This window comes from Hyperolius riggenbachi, chromosome 7, assembly GCF_040937935.1.
Source record: "Hyperolius riggenbachi isolate aHypRig1 chromosome 7, aHypRig1.pri, whole genome shotgun sequence".
In the NCBI taxonomy this organism is placed as follows: domain Eukaryota; kingdom Metazoa; phylum Chordata; class Amphibia; order Anura; family Hyperoliidae; genus Hyperolius; species Hyperolius riggenbachi.
In genome coordinates this window covers 209,957,058-209,972,135 of record NC_090652.1, presented here as the reverse complement: position 1 = coordinate 209,972,135, position 15,078 = coordinate 209,957,058, and the positions used below count along the sequence as shown (strand labels likewise).

The window sequence follows — 15,078 nt, the reverse complement described above, 5'->3', positions numbered from 1 at the left end:
AGTGGCGTAAACTGTAGTAGAATGCAATGCATTTTTTTTTCGGGATACCCACTTTAATGGTAATATCCCTTGTTTCAGCATCCAGAACACTTCCAATATCTATATATTGCTGCATATTGGCATGCAACCCCACTCTTCCAGTGATGCTTAGCCTAGGCTGGTTAGATGTGCGGAATACCCCCCCCCCCCCCCCCCCCATCCCCTCTGCCAAGCATTCTGTGAGACCAGAACTGGCTTTGCAACTCCCAATAACCAAAATCAGCTGACTTACTCAGGCATAGAAATTCATTTTAGCAGCCAATTGTTTTATGATATGAAGCTGCATCCCTGGACAAACACAGTTATATTCAGAAAATGGGGAATCTTTGTTTGATTAATTCCACAGTGGCTGCCACAATATCCTCCATGGTGCTTCACTTAAAGGATAGGGACAATTTGGTATTTATTATATGTTGTGAGCCCATCCATAGATATATACCACCTTTTCTACTAACACCTACCTCACCCACCCTTTTCTCCTAGGAGATAATGTTTCATCTTTTTTTAAAAAATACCTTTTTAGCATTCTGACTATTTTTTTGCTAGCTAGTGGCCTAAAGGCGTTTAAATGATAAGGGCCCATATGCAATTCACTTTTTATCCTGAGTTTTCTCCTAGGAGATAGTTTTTCATCTTCAATTTAAACTTTTTAGCACTTTGCAATGTAAAATATACCAAAAAGTAGGTTAAAATGTACTGTCAAAATTATTTTGAGTATTTGTTTGCTTGCAGGTGAAAAAGTGAATTGCATATGGCCCAAGTAGTGAAAATATCACTTAGGAGAAAACTTAACAGAAAAAGTGAATTGAATAAGGGCTCAAAAACTGCTTCATATATACTTGTGTAAAATAAGACCAGTGCCCTATACAATGCTTTCACTTGCATAACAGCATATTCTGGAAAATTAATTTAATTGAGGCTCATTGTTCCAAATATGTGCCGGAAGCAAAGTCTTTAATTTGTAATCCATTGTAATTTGATTTCAAGGAGTTGTTTGTCCACGTTGCTACATCTACCTGACTTCGTGAGGAGAATGTTAATCCATAACACAAACTCTTGTGATACTTTTCAAAGTGCAAGGCACTTTTTATTATTACTTATTTCCCCTATGTGTTCTAAAATTCTTGGCTTTGGCTTTAGATTTCTTTTTCTACAGAATGCATATTGCACACGCACTTAATTTGGTAAACAGTATAACCACAACCACAGTTTTTAAATCACCTTATACTGTGTGTTTTATTATTGCTACAGTCCTGTTAATACATTCGTTTTTTTACATAGTTGCAGCAACTTCAATTAAACATTCCATATCAGGTAGAGTTATTAGTAGAATTATTAATAATGCTTTTCTCTCTTCTAATAAAGTAAATCAATCTAGTGAGTCACAGGTAGTGACAGGGCTGTGGAGTCAGTAAAAAAAAATTACTCCTCAGTGTATGAAATCACCAACTCCCAGGTACTAAAAAATTGCTCCAACTGCTCGACTCCGCATCCCTGGGCAGGAATAAGATGAGAGTTTTAGGGCATACCAGAGAAGGTTTAAAAGGAAATGGGTCGCTAGGCAAGATTTGTCCTCTTCGGCTGGCCCACCTGGCCTCCTTGGTAAGGTAAGATGGGTAGTGGAGGTCTGAAAAGGTGCCATTTGGGCCCCTGGACAACCTACCAGGCTCTATTTTTCATCCAGTTATAAACTGTCCCATGTTATTTTATTTATTTTTTTAGTCTTTTAGCCCTTCAGTAACTTTAAGGTTCTTATGGGGATAGCCATGTTGTCCAAATCAACTGTTAAATTTTCAATTGAAAAACATTCTCCATTAAATGTTTTTTGCAGATTATGAGTAACTGACCATTTAATATACCCCACCTCAAAGACCATGGATGAAAACTGGTGTAACTTAAAAAAAAAAATTCCATGCTATCAGCTTCTGGTTAACTTTATGCGAGAAGTATTTCAACAGTTTTTCTAAGCACCAAATCCAAAACTTAAATCTTATGTAAACTGTATTAACCACTTCACAACTGAGGGGTTTTACCCCTTCAGCATCCGAGCAATTTTCTCCTTTCAGCGCTCCTTACATTCATTCGCCTATAACTTTATCATTACTTATCACAATAAAATGAACTATATCTTGTTTTTTTCACCACCAATTAGGCTTTCTTTAGGTGGGACACTATGCCAAGAATTATTTTATTCTAAATGTGTTTTAATGGAAAAATAGGAAAACATTTGGAAAAAAAACATTATTGTTCAGTTTTCCGCCATTATAGTTTTTAAATAATGCATGCTACTATAATTAAAATCCATGTAACTTATATGCCCATTTGTCCCAGTTATTACACCGTATAAATTATGTCCCTATCACAATGTTTGGCGCCAATATTTTATTTGCAAATAAAGGTGCATTTTTTTCAGTTTTGCGTCTATCCCTAATTACAAGCCCATAATTTATAAAGTAACAGTGTTATACCCTCTTGACATAAACATTTAAAGAGTTCAGTCCCTAAGGTAACTATTTATGTTTTTTTTTTATTGTAATTTTTTTTTAATTTATTTTAATATTACAAAAAAAATTATTGGTAACAATTGGGGAGTGTGGGAGTTAATGAGTTAAAATTAATAGTGATAATAATTTATTTGTATGTGAAAAATGTTTTTGGGTGTAGTATTACTTTTTGGCCACAAGATGGCCACATTTTTTTTACAGGTGTCCTGCAAGCGTTGGAAGGACACTTGCAGGAAGGGAGGCTGGGAAACTGAGTTTTTTCACAATGATCAGCTGCTTCTCCTAGAAGCATGCTGATCATTGTGGGGGGGGGGGGGGGCAGAGATCAACGAACGGGAATGGATTTTCCCGTTCATTGATCTCCGGGTGAGCAGGCAGCAGCGTGCACGATCGCAGGAGTGCGAGCGGGAGCGCGGACAGTGGCGGCAGCGGCAGGGGGTGCGTATATCTACGCTCCGAGCGGGGAACTTAAGTCAAAAGGAGCGTAGATATACTGTACCCGGGCGGCGAAGTGGTTAATTAGACAGTTATATGTTTTACGAGTTATGTCAAAAACAAAAGAAGCACCTTTTTAGTACTCACTGGCTCATCCGAAAAGCAAGAAGTTTTGAATCGGTATGATACCATTTACCGTATTGGCTAACTTAGAAGAAAAAGAGTAAGCTTTTGGCTAATAAGCCTTCTTCAGACTCAGTTCCTGTATGGTGACAAAATGTTAGAACATGTAGCTTATACAGTGGCTTGCAAAAGTATTCTGCCCCCTTGAAGTTTTCCACATTTTGTCACATTACTGCCACAAACATGTATCAATTTTATTGGAATTCCACATGAAAGACCAATACAAAGTGGTGTACACATGAGAAGTGGAATGAAAATCATACATGATTCCAAACATTTTTTACAAATCAATAACTGCAAAGTGGGGTGTGCATAATTATTCAGCCCCCTTTGGTCTGAGTGCAGTCAGTTGCCCATAGACATTGCCTGACGAGTGCTAATGACTAAATAGAGTGCACCTGTGTGTAATCTAATGTCAGTACAAATACAGCTGCTCTGTGACAGCCTCAGACTTTGTTTAAGAGAATCTTGGGAGCAACAACACCATGAAGTCCAAAGAAGACACCAGACAGGTCAGGGATAAAGTTCTTGAGAAATTTAAAGCAGGCTTAGGCTACAAAAAGATTTCCAAGGCCTTGAACATCCCACGGAGCACTGTTCAAGCGATCATTCAGAAATGGAAGGAGTATGGCACAACTGTAAACCTACCAAGACAAGGCCATCCACCTAAACTCACAGGCCGAACAAGGAGAGCGCTGATCAGAAATGCAGTCAAGAGGCCCATGGTGACTCTGGACGAGCTGCAGAGATCTACAGCTCAGGTGGGGAATCTGTCCATAGGACAACTATTAGTCATGCACTGCACAAAGTTGGCTCTTATGGAAGAGTGACAAGAAGAAAGCCATTGTTAACAGAAAAGCATAAGAAGTCCCATTTGCAGTTTGCCACAAGCCATGTGGAGGACACAGCAAACATGTGGAAAAAGGTGCTCTGGTCAGATGACACCAAAATGGAACTTTTTGGCCAAAATGCAAAACGCTATGTGTGGCAGACAACTAACACTGCACATCACCTAGAACACACCACCCCCACTTTCAAATATGGTGGTGGCCGCATCATGCTCTGGGGGTGCTTCTCTTCAGCAGGGACAGGGAAGCGGTCAAAGTTAATGGGAAGATGGATGGAGCCAAATACAGGGCAATCTTGGAAGAAAACCTCTTGGAGTCTGCAAAAGACTTGAGACTGGGGCGGAGGTTCACCTTCCAGCAGGACAATTAAACTAAACATAAAGCCAGGGCAACAATGGAATGGTTTAAAATAAAACATATCCATGCGTTAAAATGGCCCAGTCAAAGTCCAGATCTAAATCCAATTGAGAATCTGTGACAAGATCTAAAAACTGCTGTTCACAAACGCTGTCCATCTAATCTGACTGAGCTGGAGCTGTTTTGCAAAGAAGAATGGGCGAGGATTTCAGTCTCTAGATGTGCAAAGCTGGTAGAGACATACCCTAAAAGACTGGCTGCTGTAATTGCAGCAAAAGGTGGTTCTACAAAGTATTGACTCAGGGGGCTGAATAATTACGCACACCCCACTTTGCAGTTATTGATTTGTAAAAAATGTTTGGAATAATGTATGATTTTCGTTCCACTTCTCACATGTGCACCACTTTGTATTGGTCTTTCACGTGGAATTCCAATAAAATTGATTCATGTTTGTGGCAGTAATGTGACAAAATGTGGAAAACTTCAAGGGGGCTGAATACTTTTGCAAGCCACTGTATACACTGGACATTCTAAGTTAGCCAATAAATAGTGTCATACATCATGGTGGCGTAGTGGTTAGCTCTCTCGCCTTGCAGCGCTGGTTCCCTGGTTCGAATCCCAGCCAGGGCACTATCTGCAAAGAGTTTGTATGTTCTTTCCGTGTCTGCGTGGGTTTCCTCCGGGCACTCCGGTTTCCTCCCACATTCCAAAAACATACGGATAAGTTAATTGGCTCCCTCTAAAATTGGCCCTAGACTACTGTACTTACACTTCATAATATAGACATATGGCAATGGTAGGGATTAGATTGTGAGCTCCTTTGAGGGACAGTTAGTGACAAGATATATATATACACTGTACAGCGCTGCGTAATATGTCGGCGCTATATAAATACTAAATAATAATAATAATACTGATTCAAAACGTCTTGCTTTTACTGATGGCTAACCTGGTACAATACTCTACTGCTACGACTCATCAGAAAAGTAGCACATCATCTGTGTATCTCTGAGGCAGCCATGTGCTTTGCACCTCAAATAAGTTACACGTCTGCAAGCAAATGGGAAGGTGAAACACCTTACGTTGATTCAACATTTGAGGAAATATTTTTCAGTTGATAGATTTTATTTTTCAATTTGTGGTGCGATTTATAAATAATATTGTTATATTTATGCAGGTAAATCTGTACTGTCTGCATGCGTGGAAGGCTTTGCAGCGATTGATTTATCTCTACATGATGGAATACACCCCTGCCTTGGTGCCATTGACCTAGTACCCATCTATCCTTTGTCAGGAGTAACACTGGAGCAGTGTGGAGAAATTGCAACAGGTATAGTCTGAAAGACAGATCATTAAAGTGAACTATTAGTCACTTGACAGGCAGCCTATTGGGCCAATCAAAGTGTGGGGATCACGTCCTATGAAGCCACTAGACCCGACTGGGCGTGGGGCGGGATGAGTGAAGTGGCCATTATTTGTGTGCAAGCTTTGTAAGTCTATGTCCAGTCTCCATTCACACTCATTAAAGAGGAACTCCAGTGAAAATAATGTAATAAAAAAAGTGCTTAATTTTTTCAACAATTATGTATAAATGATTTAGTCAGTGTTTGCCCATTGTAAAATATTTTAAATCCCTGATTTATATTCTGACATTTATCACATGATGACATTTTTACTGCTGCCAAGTGATGTAGCTGCTGCTTGCTGTTTTGGCAGTTGGAAACCGCTGTAAACAGCTATTTCCCACAATACAACAAGGTTCACAGACAGGGATCTGCTAAGAGTACGTACTCAGAATTTCTTTGTGGGAGGGGTATCACCACAATATCAGCCATACAACTCCCCCTGATGGTCTGTGAAAAGGAATAGATTTCTCATGTAAAAGGCGGTGTCCACTACTGATTGGGATAAAGTTCAATTCTTGGTCGGAGTTTCTCTTTAAAACATGTGCGTTATGCAACTGACCACTGTGAATCCAACCTTAAAGCAAGTCCTGTGTTTCACATCCTGCATATATACATGTAATCATACTCATGCTGAGAGTTTTGAGAAACCACTACACCAGGAATTGTCCTTTGAGGTCGAAGGTGCAGCACAATCATCTGATAGACGGTGCTTGGGGCTGGGTAACTAGGCAGTGATACTTGGCAAAAAAAAAAGGGAAATGTCCACTTGAATGCCTATTTCCCTAATCACTTTAGCAGAGCCAGTTTCAGTTCCTGATATGCAGAAAGACAAGAGACACAGTGTTTTCTGTACATCATCCTCCCATCATTTTGAGCCACAAAATAGGGACCCCTCACCTTAAAAAGCCCTAAAAACAGACACGAGACATAACAAGATAGATACTTACTACCATAACCACTGCACATTATATTTAACAAGAAATATCCCCCACACAAAATGTATTTTAGCCCCCCCCCCCCCCCCCCAGTATTCAGCAGCGTGTACACCAAATAACATGGTTGGCAGTATTTCTCTCAAAAAACATAATTAGGTAGGGTCAGGTCCGGATTTACATCATTGGAGCCTATAGGCACAGGTGTCCTGGCACCTTAGATTTCACCCTCCATGAACCAACAACTGCACCGTAAAACCGCACCGTAAGTGTGCTGGCTGTCCCAGCTGTCACTTCTCCCTCACTTCCCTTTCCTGCTATAGGTAGTACTGGTGTCCCTTATCATTAGGTAGGCAGAGGTTCCCTCAGTATTAAGTAGCTAGAGGTGCCCCTGACTGAAGGGAGATCTCATCAGTGAAATGCAGAAACCCGTGTAAGTAATCTCTCATTTACAATCCGCTTGGGACTCTTCATAGGGAAGGAGGGAGGCATAAGGGGAGGGGAGGGAGCCGTCTTTCCATCATCAGGCGCCTGTAGGCACGTGCCTACAGTGCCTTATGGTAAATTCCGGCCCTGGGTAGGGTGATGGTCCCAATTAACATGGTTAGGCAGTGTTTACTCCTGCACACAAAAATGAAAATAAATGAGGTAGCAGTAACTAGGCAGCACATTTCCAAAACATATTTAGGTAGCATTTCACATCAATTTGCAACGGTTACCTCATTATAATTAGGCAGAGCAACATAAAAACCTCTGGTCTTCAGCCCAGCCTTTCCCTGCTATATTAGTGGCCCCTTTTCCTCATATAAGGTTTCCTGGTAGTCTTGTCCCTCCCTGCCTTCCATCTCCATATAGAATCCCCTAGTAGTCTAGTGATTCCCCCCTGCCACCCCCCATATAGCTTTCCCTAGTAGTCTAGTGGACCTCCATCCCACTCCCATATATTTCCTGGGGTCTTAGTGGTCCTTCCTCCCTACCCATACACCTCTACCCTATACTCTCTCACCCATATAGCATTTCCTTGTAGTCTAGTGGTTCTACTCCTCCCTACCATGAACTGTGCTCCTAGGTCAGTGGTTCCCAACCTTTTTGGAGTCGTGACACATCAAACCAAACGTTCAGATCTCCGTGACACGTACACTAGCGGTTGCTGGTGAGTGGCCATTACCACTGCTGGCATAGTGGCGGCTGCTGGTGAGTGGCCGTTACTGCTGTTGGCATAATGGCAGCTGCTGGTGAGTGGCCATTACTGCTGCTGACATAGTGGGGCTGCTGGTGAGTGGCTTTTGCTGCTGGCATAGTGGGGGCTGCTGGTGGGTGGCTTTTGTTGCTGCTGCTGTTGGCATAGTGGGGCCTGCTGGCGAGTGGCGTTTTTTCTGCTGCTGCTACTGGCATAGAGGGGGCTGCTGGCGAGTGGCTTTTGCTGCTGGCATAGTGGGGGCTGCTGGCGAGTGGCTTTTATTGCTGGCATAGTGGGGGCTGCTGGTTGGTGGCTTTTGCTGCTGCTGGCATAGTGGGGGCTGCTGGCGAGTGGCTTTTATTGCTGGCATAGTGGGGGCTGCTGGTTGGTGGCTTTTGCTGCTGGTGGCATAGTGAGGGCTGCTGGCGAGTGGCTTTTGCTGCTGCTGGCATAGTGGGGGCTGCTGGCGAGTGGCTTTTATTGCTGGCATAGTGGGGGCTGCTGGTTGGTGGCTTTTGCTGTTGGTGGCATAGTGGGGGCTGCTGGTGCATGGTGGCTGCTGCTATTATTATAGTGGTGGTTGCTTGCTGCTGGCACAGGGGTTGCTTCTCTCACAGCCAGGGATTGCTGCTGGAATGGGAGCTGCTAAATTTGTGCAGAGAGATGCATGAAAGTGCCTCACTCACCGTCCTTGCTGCACTGTGCCTCTCCATTTGCTTCTCCTCCTCAACCGGGACGCTATCTTCCACGCTGCTCTGTTGCCCCGCTCTGCCTCCCCTTTCGTCCCGGTCCCATGGTAGATAAAGCAGGACTACAAGAAAATGGCCGTCATTGTCCACGAATATGGATGGCAGTGGCCATTTTCTTGTAGTCCTCTTAACTACAATGGGACGGAACGAAAGTGGGAGGCAGAGCGGGGCAACAGAGCAGCGCGGAGCTAGACAGAGAGCTGACACTGCGACACGTGCCCAAAGCTGCCGCGACACATACATGTGTCGCGGCACATGGGTTGGGAACCACTGTCCTAGGTAGTCTAGTGGTCCCTCCCTTCCTCCCCCGTACAGCATTCCCTGGTAATTTAATGACCTCCCTCCCCCATACAATGTTCCCTGGCGATCTAGTGGTTCTCCCTACAGCATTCCCTGGTAGTCTAGTGGTCTTCTCTCCCTCCATCCTATGCAGAGATTGGTGTGCAGAGTGATGCTAGGTAAGTAACTTATCTCTCATGTTCCTGCCCGTTCCTGCGCTGCTCTATTTCTTGCTAACTGTAATGAGTCCCGGGTGATGCGGCTCAAGTACAGATCATGCCACATTACCTGGACTGGTGTGTAGCTAGGATTACTCCACTGCCACTCACTCTGTATCATCACAGGACATGAGCCGGGTGTCACGGGACAGTGCCTCCCAACCCCGAAACAATCAGGAAGGTTGGCAGTCGTGCATCCTGGATGCATCACCCCAGGGCAAGATGCAACCACACGATGCCAGCAAACATGGCGCAAGCTGCTATCTTTTGATTTAGCTGTGTGCAGCTCACTTTTACAACACACACTGAACTTTGATATATTCAGAAATTCATTTTACTTTTGGACAGCCCCCAAAAACATGACACTGAGGATAATTTATCTGTTTTTAATGTTTTTTGATACGTCCTGCAATAAATTGATATTTTGATAAATTTCTACTTGTGTTCATAGATTAATATTTTTCAAGGACCTTCTTGTTTTCTGAAATTATCGATAAATTGGTCCATTAATAAATAGTGTTATTTTGCTCTACTATTTGTGAGAAATATAAGTACAGTCTGACATTTAAGATATGTTTTAGAAGCTGAATGTTCTACTTTTTATCTTAGTTATTATAGAAACAAAAGGAAAGACATTTACATCTATTGGACTTCAGTCCTTTTTATAATAATAATAGTAATGCAAACAAAAATCCTAGACTTTTAATTCCTAGAAAAAGCAAGTTGGAATTATTATTATTTATTTATTGTATTTATAAAGCTCCAACATATTACGCAGTGCTGTACAGTCCACTCAAAAAAAAATACAATAATTTACACAATGCGGTTTTTATGATGCTGTAGAAATGACTGCATACAGCAGTAGGCCACAAGATGTCACTATGTACCTTTTGTTATAGTTGATCAGTGCGTATTTGAACTTGAAAGTGTTTCATAGCAGCAATTACATAGAGGATTAACTCAGACATAACACAGGGCAGCATGCATTAATCAGCACTGGTAGTTACCAGTTACTAGCTGTAAATGACTAGTGAGGATAAATGGCATGGAGCCAGAGATGCCCAGAAATACATGGGCTGATGGGTGAAGGCTAAAATACTTATGCAGGATGCTGGTTATTCGTTAACTATAAGATCTGAAACAATGCCGTCTTCTAGAGCATATAATTCTACCATATTGTTTGCACGGACTCAGTTAGTTTAATAACATTAACAATGTATATAATTTATATATATTCTGCTTTTTGTGATAATATGACTACAGGTAGTCCCTGGTTAACAAACAAGATAGGGACTGTAGATTTGTTCTTAAGTTGACTTCCTATGTAAGTTGGAGCAAAATGCCCCGTGTGCCTCCAGTGTCCACCTGTCTACCCCTGTGCTTTCAGTGTCCCTCTCTGTCGATCTGTGCCTCCACTGTGCACCACCACTGATCCCCTTTTTGCTTGCACTGCCCCTCATTGTGCCACCTGTGTACTTCTCTGTGTCCCTATTGTCCTCATATGCAATCACTGCTCCTCTCTATGCCTCCTGTGTCCCCCATTGTCCCCATCCATGGCTCTTCCTGTCCCCTCTGTGATTCCTCCAGCCACAACTGAGCTCCCCTTTGTGCTGCCATTGTACCACCAGGGTCCCCCTGTAAGTTTTTTCACTGCCAAAAATGTCCCACACAGCTCCGATAGGGTTTCCGTGTTCTCTGTTTTCTTCTTTGGCGTGAAAGTCAGATCACTGCGATGTGTGCCATGCTGTATGTAACTTGGGATATATGTAACCTGGGGACTAACTGAACTCTAAAATATTGCCTCAGCGTGTAATTGTTTTTTTTAGCCCACTGCAGCCAACAGCCAACCAAATTCTCATTTCTTCCTCACCAGACTGTAAACAAAACCAGAAGTGTCTACAGTGCACTCACAGCATTATAAATAGAAATACAACAAAACTATCTGGCTAAACCTCACCAAATTTTGAAAAGACTTCATCTTGGAAGTAGTTAAACGATTAGAAGAATGTTTATTAGGTAATTTTAATTATTGTGCAAGGCATGAGGAGCTTTAGTTTGGGTCCGCTTTAACTGCACAGAGCAGAAGCTTGTTACTCAGTTTCCGCATTCAGCCTAATTCACTAATTAGCAACAAACTTGGACAGTCCTAAATCACAGTATCTGCTAGCAACCCTTTGGTATAAATGCGTTTTACATGCTTTCATGTAACAAATCAAAAATAGGGTTTGCCGTTATTCCCTAATACAGAAGTGAATGCTTTTTCTCAGCAATAGTGGATTTTCACTTTAAGGATTGCTTACCTATGTTCCTTTGAATGTTTGTATTCATAAAGCTCACAATATTGGTAGTGCCATGAATTTTAGTCTATTCCACTCTTTTAATATTGACCCTATTTTAGGTATTGCCAAGGAGCTGGTAGTACTTGTCCCAGGCAGTTCCATATTTCTCTTTGGCTACGCAGACAAGCCAAACATGAAGACCTTAGCAGAGAAGAGGAGATCTCTTGGATGGTTTAAGAAGAGAGCGGAAACTAATATGACCTCCTTGAAAGCTGATCTTGGGCCAACAACATCATGGAAGCATGGCATAACAGGTAAATTTTTATTGTACACATAACCGACCCCCAGCCATGCATACCCTTAACCTCCCCGGCGTTCAATTTTCCCAGGATTTCTTTGCAAAAAGTGATAAAATTTATTTTTAAAACTTTTTTTTCCTGTAACTTGCCAAAATGTGTCAAGCAAGGGTCTAGTATACAGTGCAGGAGAGTATTGATGTGTATGCACGTTTATACTGTTCATAACATGTTTTTATGGATGGGCATTTCTGTCCATACCGCTGGGGAGGTTAACTGCCCCTCCCTGTCGCAAACCTGCTAATATACGCGCCGCCTTTGCCGCAAAGACTCATAACTATCGGGCACCAGGAAACTTGGATCACCGTATGTATGTACTGTATGTACCTATTCTAATTGAAGCTATAAAGGGAAATTTGGGCATCTGTTATGCTAACTGTGGCTACAAATAGCAGGTGGTCATGCCAGAGAGACCCAAATTTCCCCTTATAGCTGCAATTAGTATGGGCGCCTATGGCAGTGCCCAAACTTCCCCAGAGCCTCTGGTGCTTATATTTCCCATTACCACATACAGTAGATCACTGATGAAAACAGAGAGAACTCCTGTCTGTGTGTTATACTCAGAACTCCTCTCTTCCTCTTTGCTCCGCAACTGTTCTTTTTCCAGGTCTTATGTACAGGTCTGTATAAATATGATTTAACACTTGGGACTTGATTTGCTATGCCCCAGAAAGGACAAGAGTGATACTTAACTCAACAGACACCCATTCTGCACTACCACTCCCAAGATTTGCCTGGTATGGTTCAGCAAGAAAGCTACCACATTGTGAATCACAGGACCTTTCTCACGGAAAGTTTGATAGTCGAGAAAGGCCTATTTTCTGCCAGATTGAATTTACGAATCTTGCTCGCTCATCCCTAGCTGATAACACTTATGGGCTATTTATGAGGATGGTCTGCATTATCCTAATACTAATTTTCACTTTGACATATTTATGAAAGTTGCTATCTGCTTAACCTTCCTGGTGGTATTGGTACTCCAGAAATGTCCAGGGAAAAATAACTGAGAATGATTTGCATGAGTCAGGCTCATCTAGCAGTTCTAAGGTAGGGTTCTATGTTTTCCGCGTGCGTTTTTTCTCACATAAAATGCATTTGTATGCAAATTTTTACAAGCTCAAGATATCTGGATGTGAAAAGTTGCACACAAACTCAAATTGTAATGCGAAAAAATGCATTTTTACTGACAAAAAAAAAATAAAAAAACAAAACAATGAAAAGTGCGGAAATTGAGTCAGAAAGGGAAAATAGAACTTTTATTATACTCAGAATTCTCAATTTACAGGCAAACATTTAATGAAAATTAATTGAACCACTTTTTGCGCAGAGATCCAGCCAAAAATCAAATGCCAGGCAGGTTAATAGGGTTGTCACTTGTGTAAAAAATTGGCACTTCACTGTGATTTCCACCTTTCTGTGGTTATCAGCAGATAGCAGTTTATAAGGTAGTTACACATTTGATTATTATCTTGCAGCTTTGGTTCTATATTGTTTGTAAAGCATCAATATAACAATTTTCTTCAGATTTCATAGAAGTTACTGATCTCCTGTCACAACTTCTTTACTAGTTGTAGAAAGACTTTGTCATTTATTGGTGTGCATCATGTGATGCGTGTGAGGTGTGACCAATGGAAAGTCAGGGTATCACCCAGGTTATCAATAGAGAATACAGATGCAACAGAAGGATGTTACCTTATAATTGAATATAAGCCTAGAGTTTTGGACCAAAAAAGGCCTCTTTCAATTTTCCATTTGAATTTGGGTCAGTGCAGAATGTACAGTGTACAACTCAGCTCCAGTCACCCTCTCCCTGTCTCCTGCCATGCAGAGAGAGTAGTGGATCATCTTCTGCCTTTGTCCCCTCTATTCCCACTGGTTCTGACAGTAATTGGCCTTATGATGTTTCCCCTATGCAGAGTATATGCTGGAGTGGAAGTTTACAGCTACTTTTGCTGCTTTCGAAGTCACTGGGTTCCAGTTGCTTTCACCTGCATATTCTCTGTATGCTGCTGCATTCCCACTCTGTAGCCAATGTACTCACTCCAGCCTTGCACCCTGTCCCATTCTTCATTGATGATGCATTACCTTTTCAGTATGCTCAGCTGCACATACTGTAGGGAGAACACCATAGCAAATCACTGGTGGGACTACTGGGGAAGAATGGCAAATGTAGCTTTTCTGAACATGCTGCAGACTAAAGGTGCGACTTGGGGGAATGCTGCACTGCAATCTCTGCATTACCAGTGCCAGCGGATAGTGGAGGTGGGCCTGTAAGAAGGATTGGGGATGCTAGTGAGGACAGACCATTATACCAGGCATGTTTGGGGATGCTAGTGAGGACAGACCATTATACCAGGGATGGACACAACACTGGTGGCGGGCGACTGACAGGGAGCTTGTATGATGCTGGGAGATTTGACGAACCCCGGGTTTATAGTCAAGTCAATCATTTCTAACAAATTTATTGAGTAAAAATGAGGGGTTGGATTTTACTCAAATCAGTTTACATTTAAGTATGTACAATAGTTTTCTGTTCTCCAAGTAATCAGGTCATCTTCTTCTCTGCCAGAACCAGTGACTGGTGCTATAAATAGTTCTCGATGCGTCCTAATGATTTCCCCTGTTCTTATGAACAATAACTGATCTACCCTGTTGTAACTGTAAATAATCTCATATCCTTCCTGTGCGGTGGTACAGAAGACGTAGACCCATCTGGAGCCAATTTCAAAACCTTTCATAAATAAAAACTTGCTTATTCCTTTAATTATTCACTGCTGATATACAATTGATTTTGATAGTGGGCGAGGGTGTTATGAGGGTACAATAAAAACAGCTCATTTGTATGTCTCCGGCCCCCACCTCCCAGCCTTCTGTTTCTAGTTGTGTTGTTCACTTTTGTTTTGTCTTCCTCTTGATTCTGTGTATATGACTTCAATAATAATCTGCACCACAAACATCCTCAACCTAGATGTTAATAGCATAACGAACCATACTGGGGCTGTTTTGGTATGAGCATTTGTAAACAAAAATGCATAAAGCATCCAGTGCAATCCACTATTTGTCTAAGTGCTTAACCCATTCCCTGACAAAACTTCACATCTTAGTAATTTGCATTAAAGGAGAGCTCTGGGACATTTCACTGGAATGGACATTAAAAGAATTACATTCGTAATTTATACCTTTTATGCCTGGTACAAAATATGCAATTTCCCCTGTTGAATAGATAATTTCCAACAGGTCTGATCTGATTTCCTTTTGTTCTGATCGAATTTGTATAGAGGTGATCAGAAAATGGATCAGAAAAACGATCGGA

At 41.8% G+C, this 15,078-nt stretch overlaps 1 protein-coding gene across 4 annotated transcripts in view; it reads left to right on the top strand.

The window, feature by feature from the left end:
* FTCDNL1 (formiminotransferase cyclodeaminase N-terminal like) overlaps positions 1–15,078 on the top strand; it is a 191,796-nt gene that overhangs the window by 63,776 nt on the left and 112,942 nt on the right. For 2 of the 4 annotated variants that reach the window (XM_068245089.1, XM_068245090.1), the window contains 2 exons: positions 5,544–5,696; positions 11,529–11,723. In XM_068245089.1, coding sequence (XP_068101190.1) covers positions 5,544–5,696; positions 11,529–11,723 — 348 coding nt within the window. The remainder of the gene's footprint in view (positions 1–5,543; positions 5,697–11,528; positions 11,724–15,078) is intronic. The other 2 variants (XM_068245091.1, XM_068245092.1) reach the window with 1 other exon arrangement.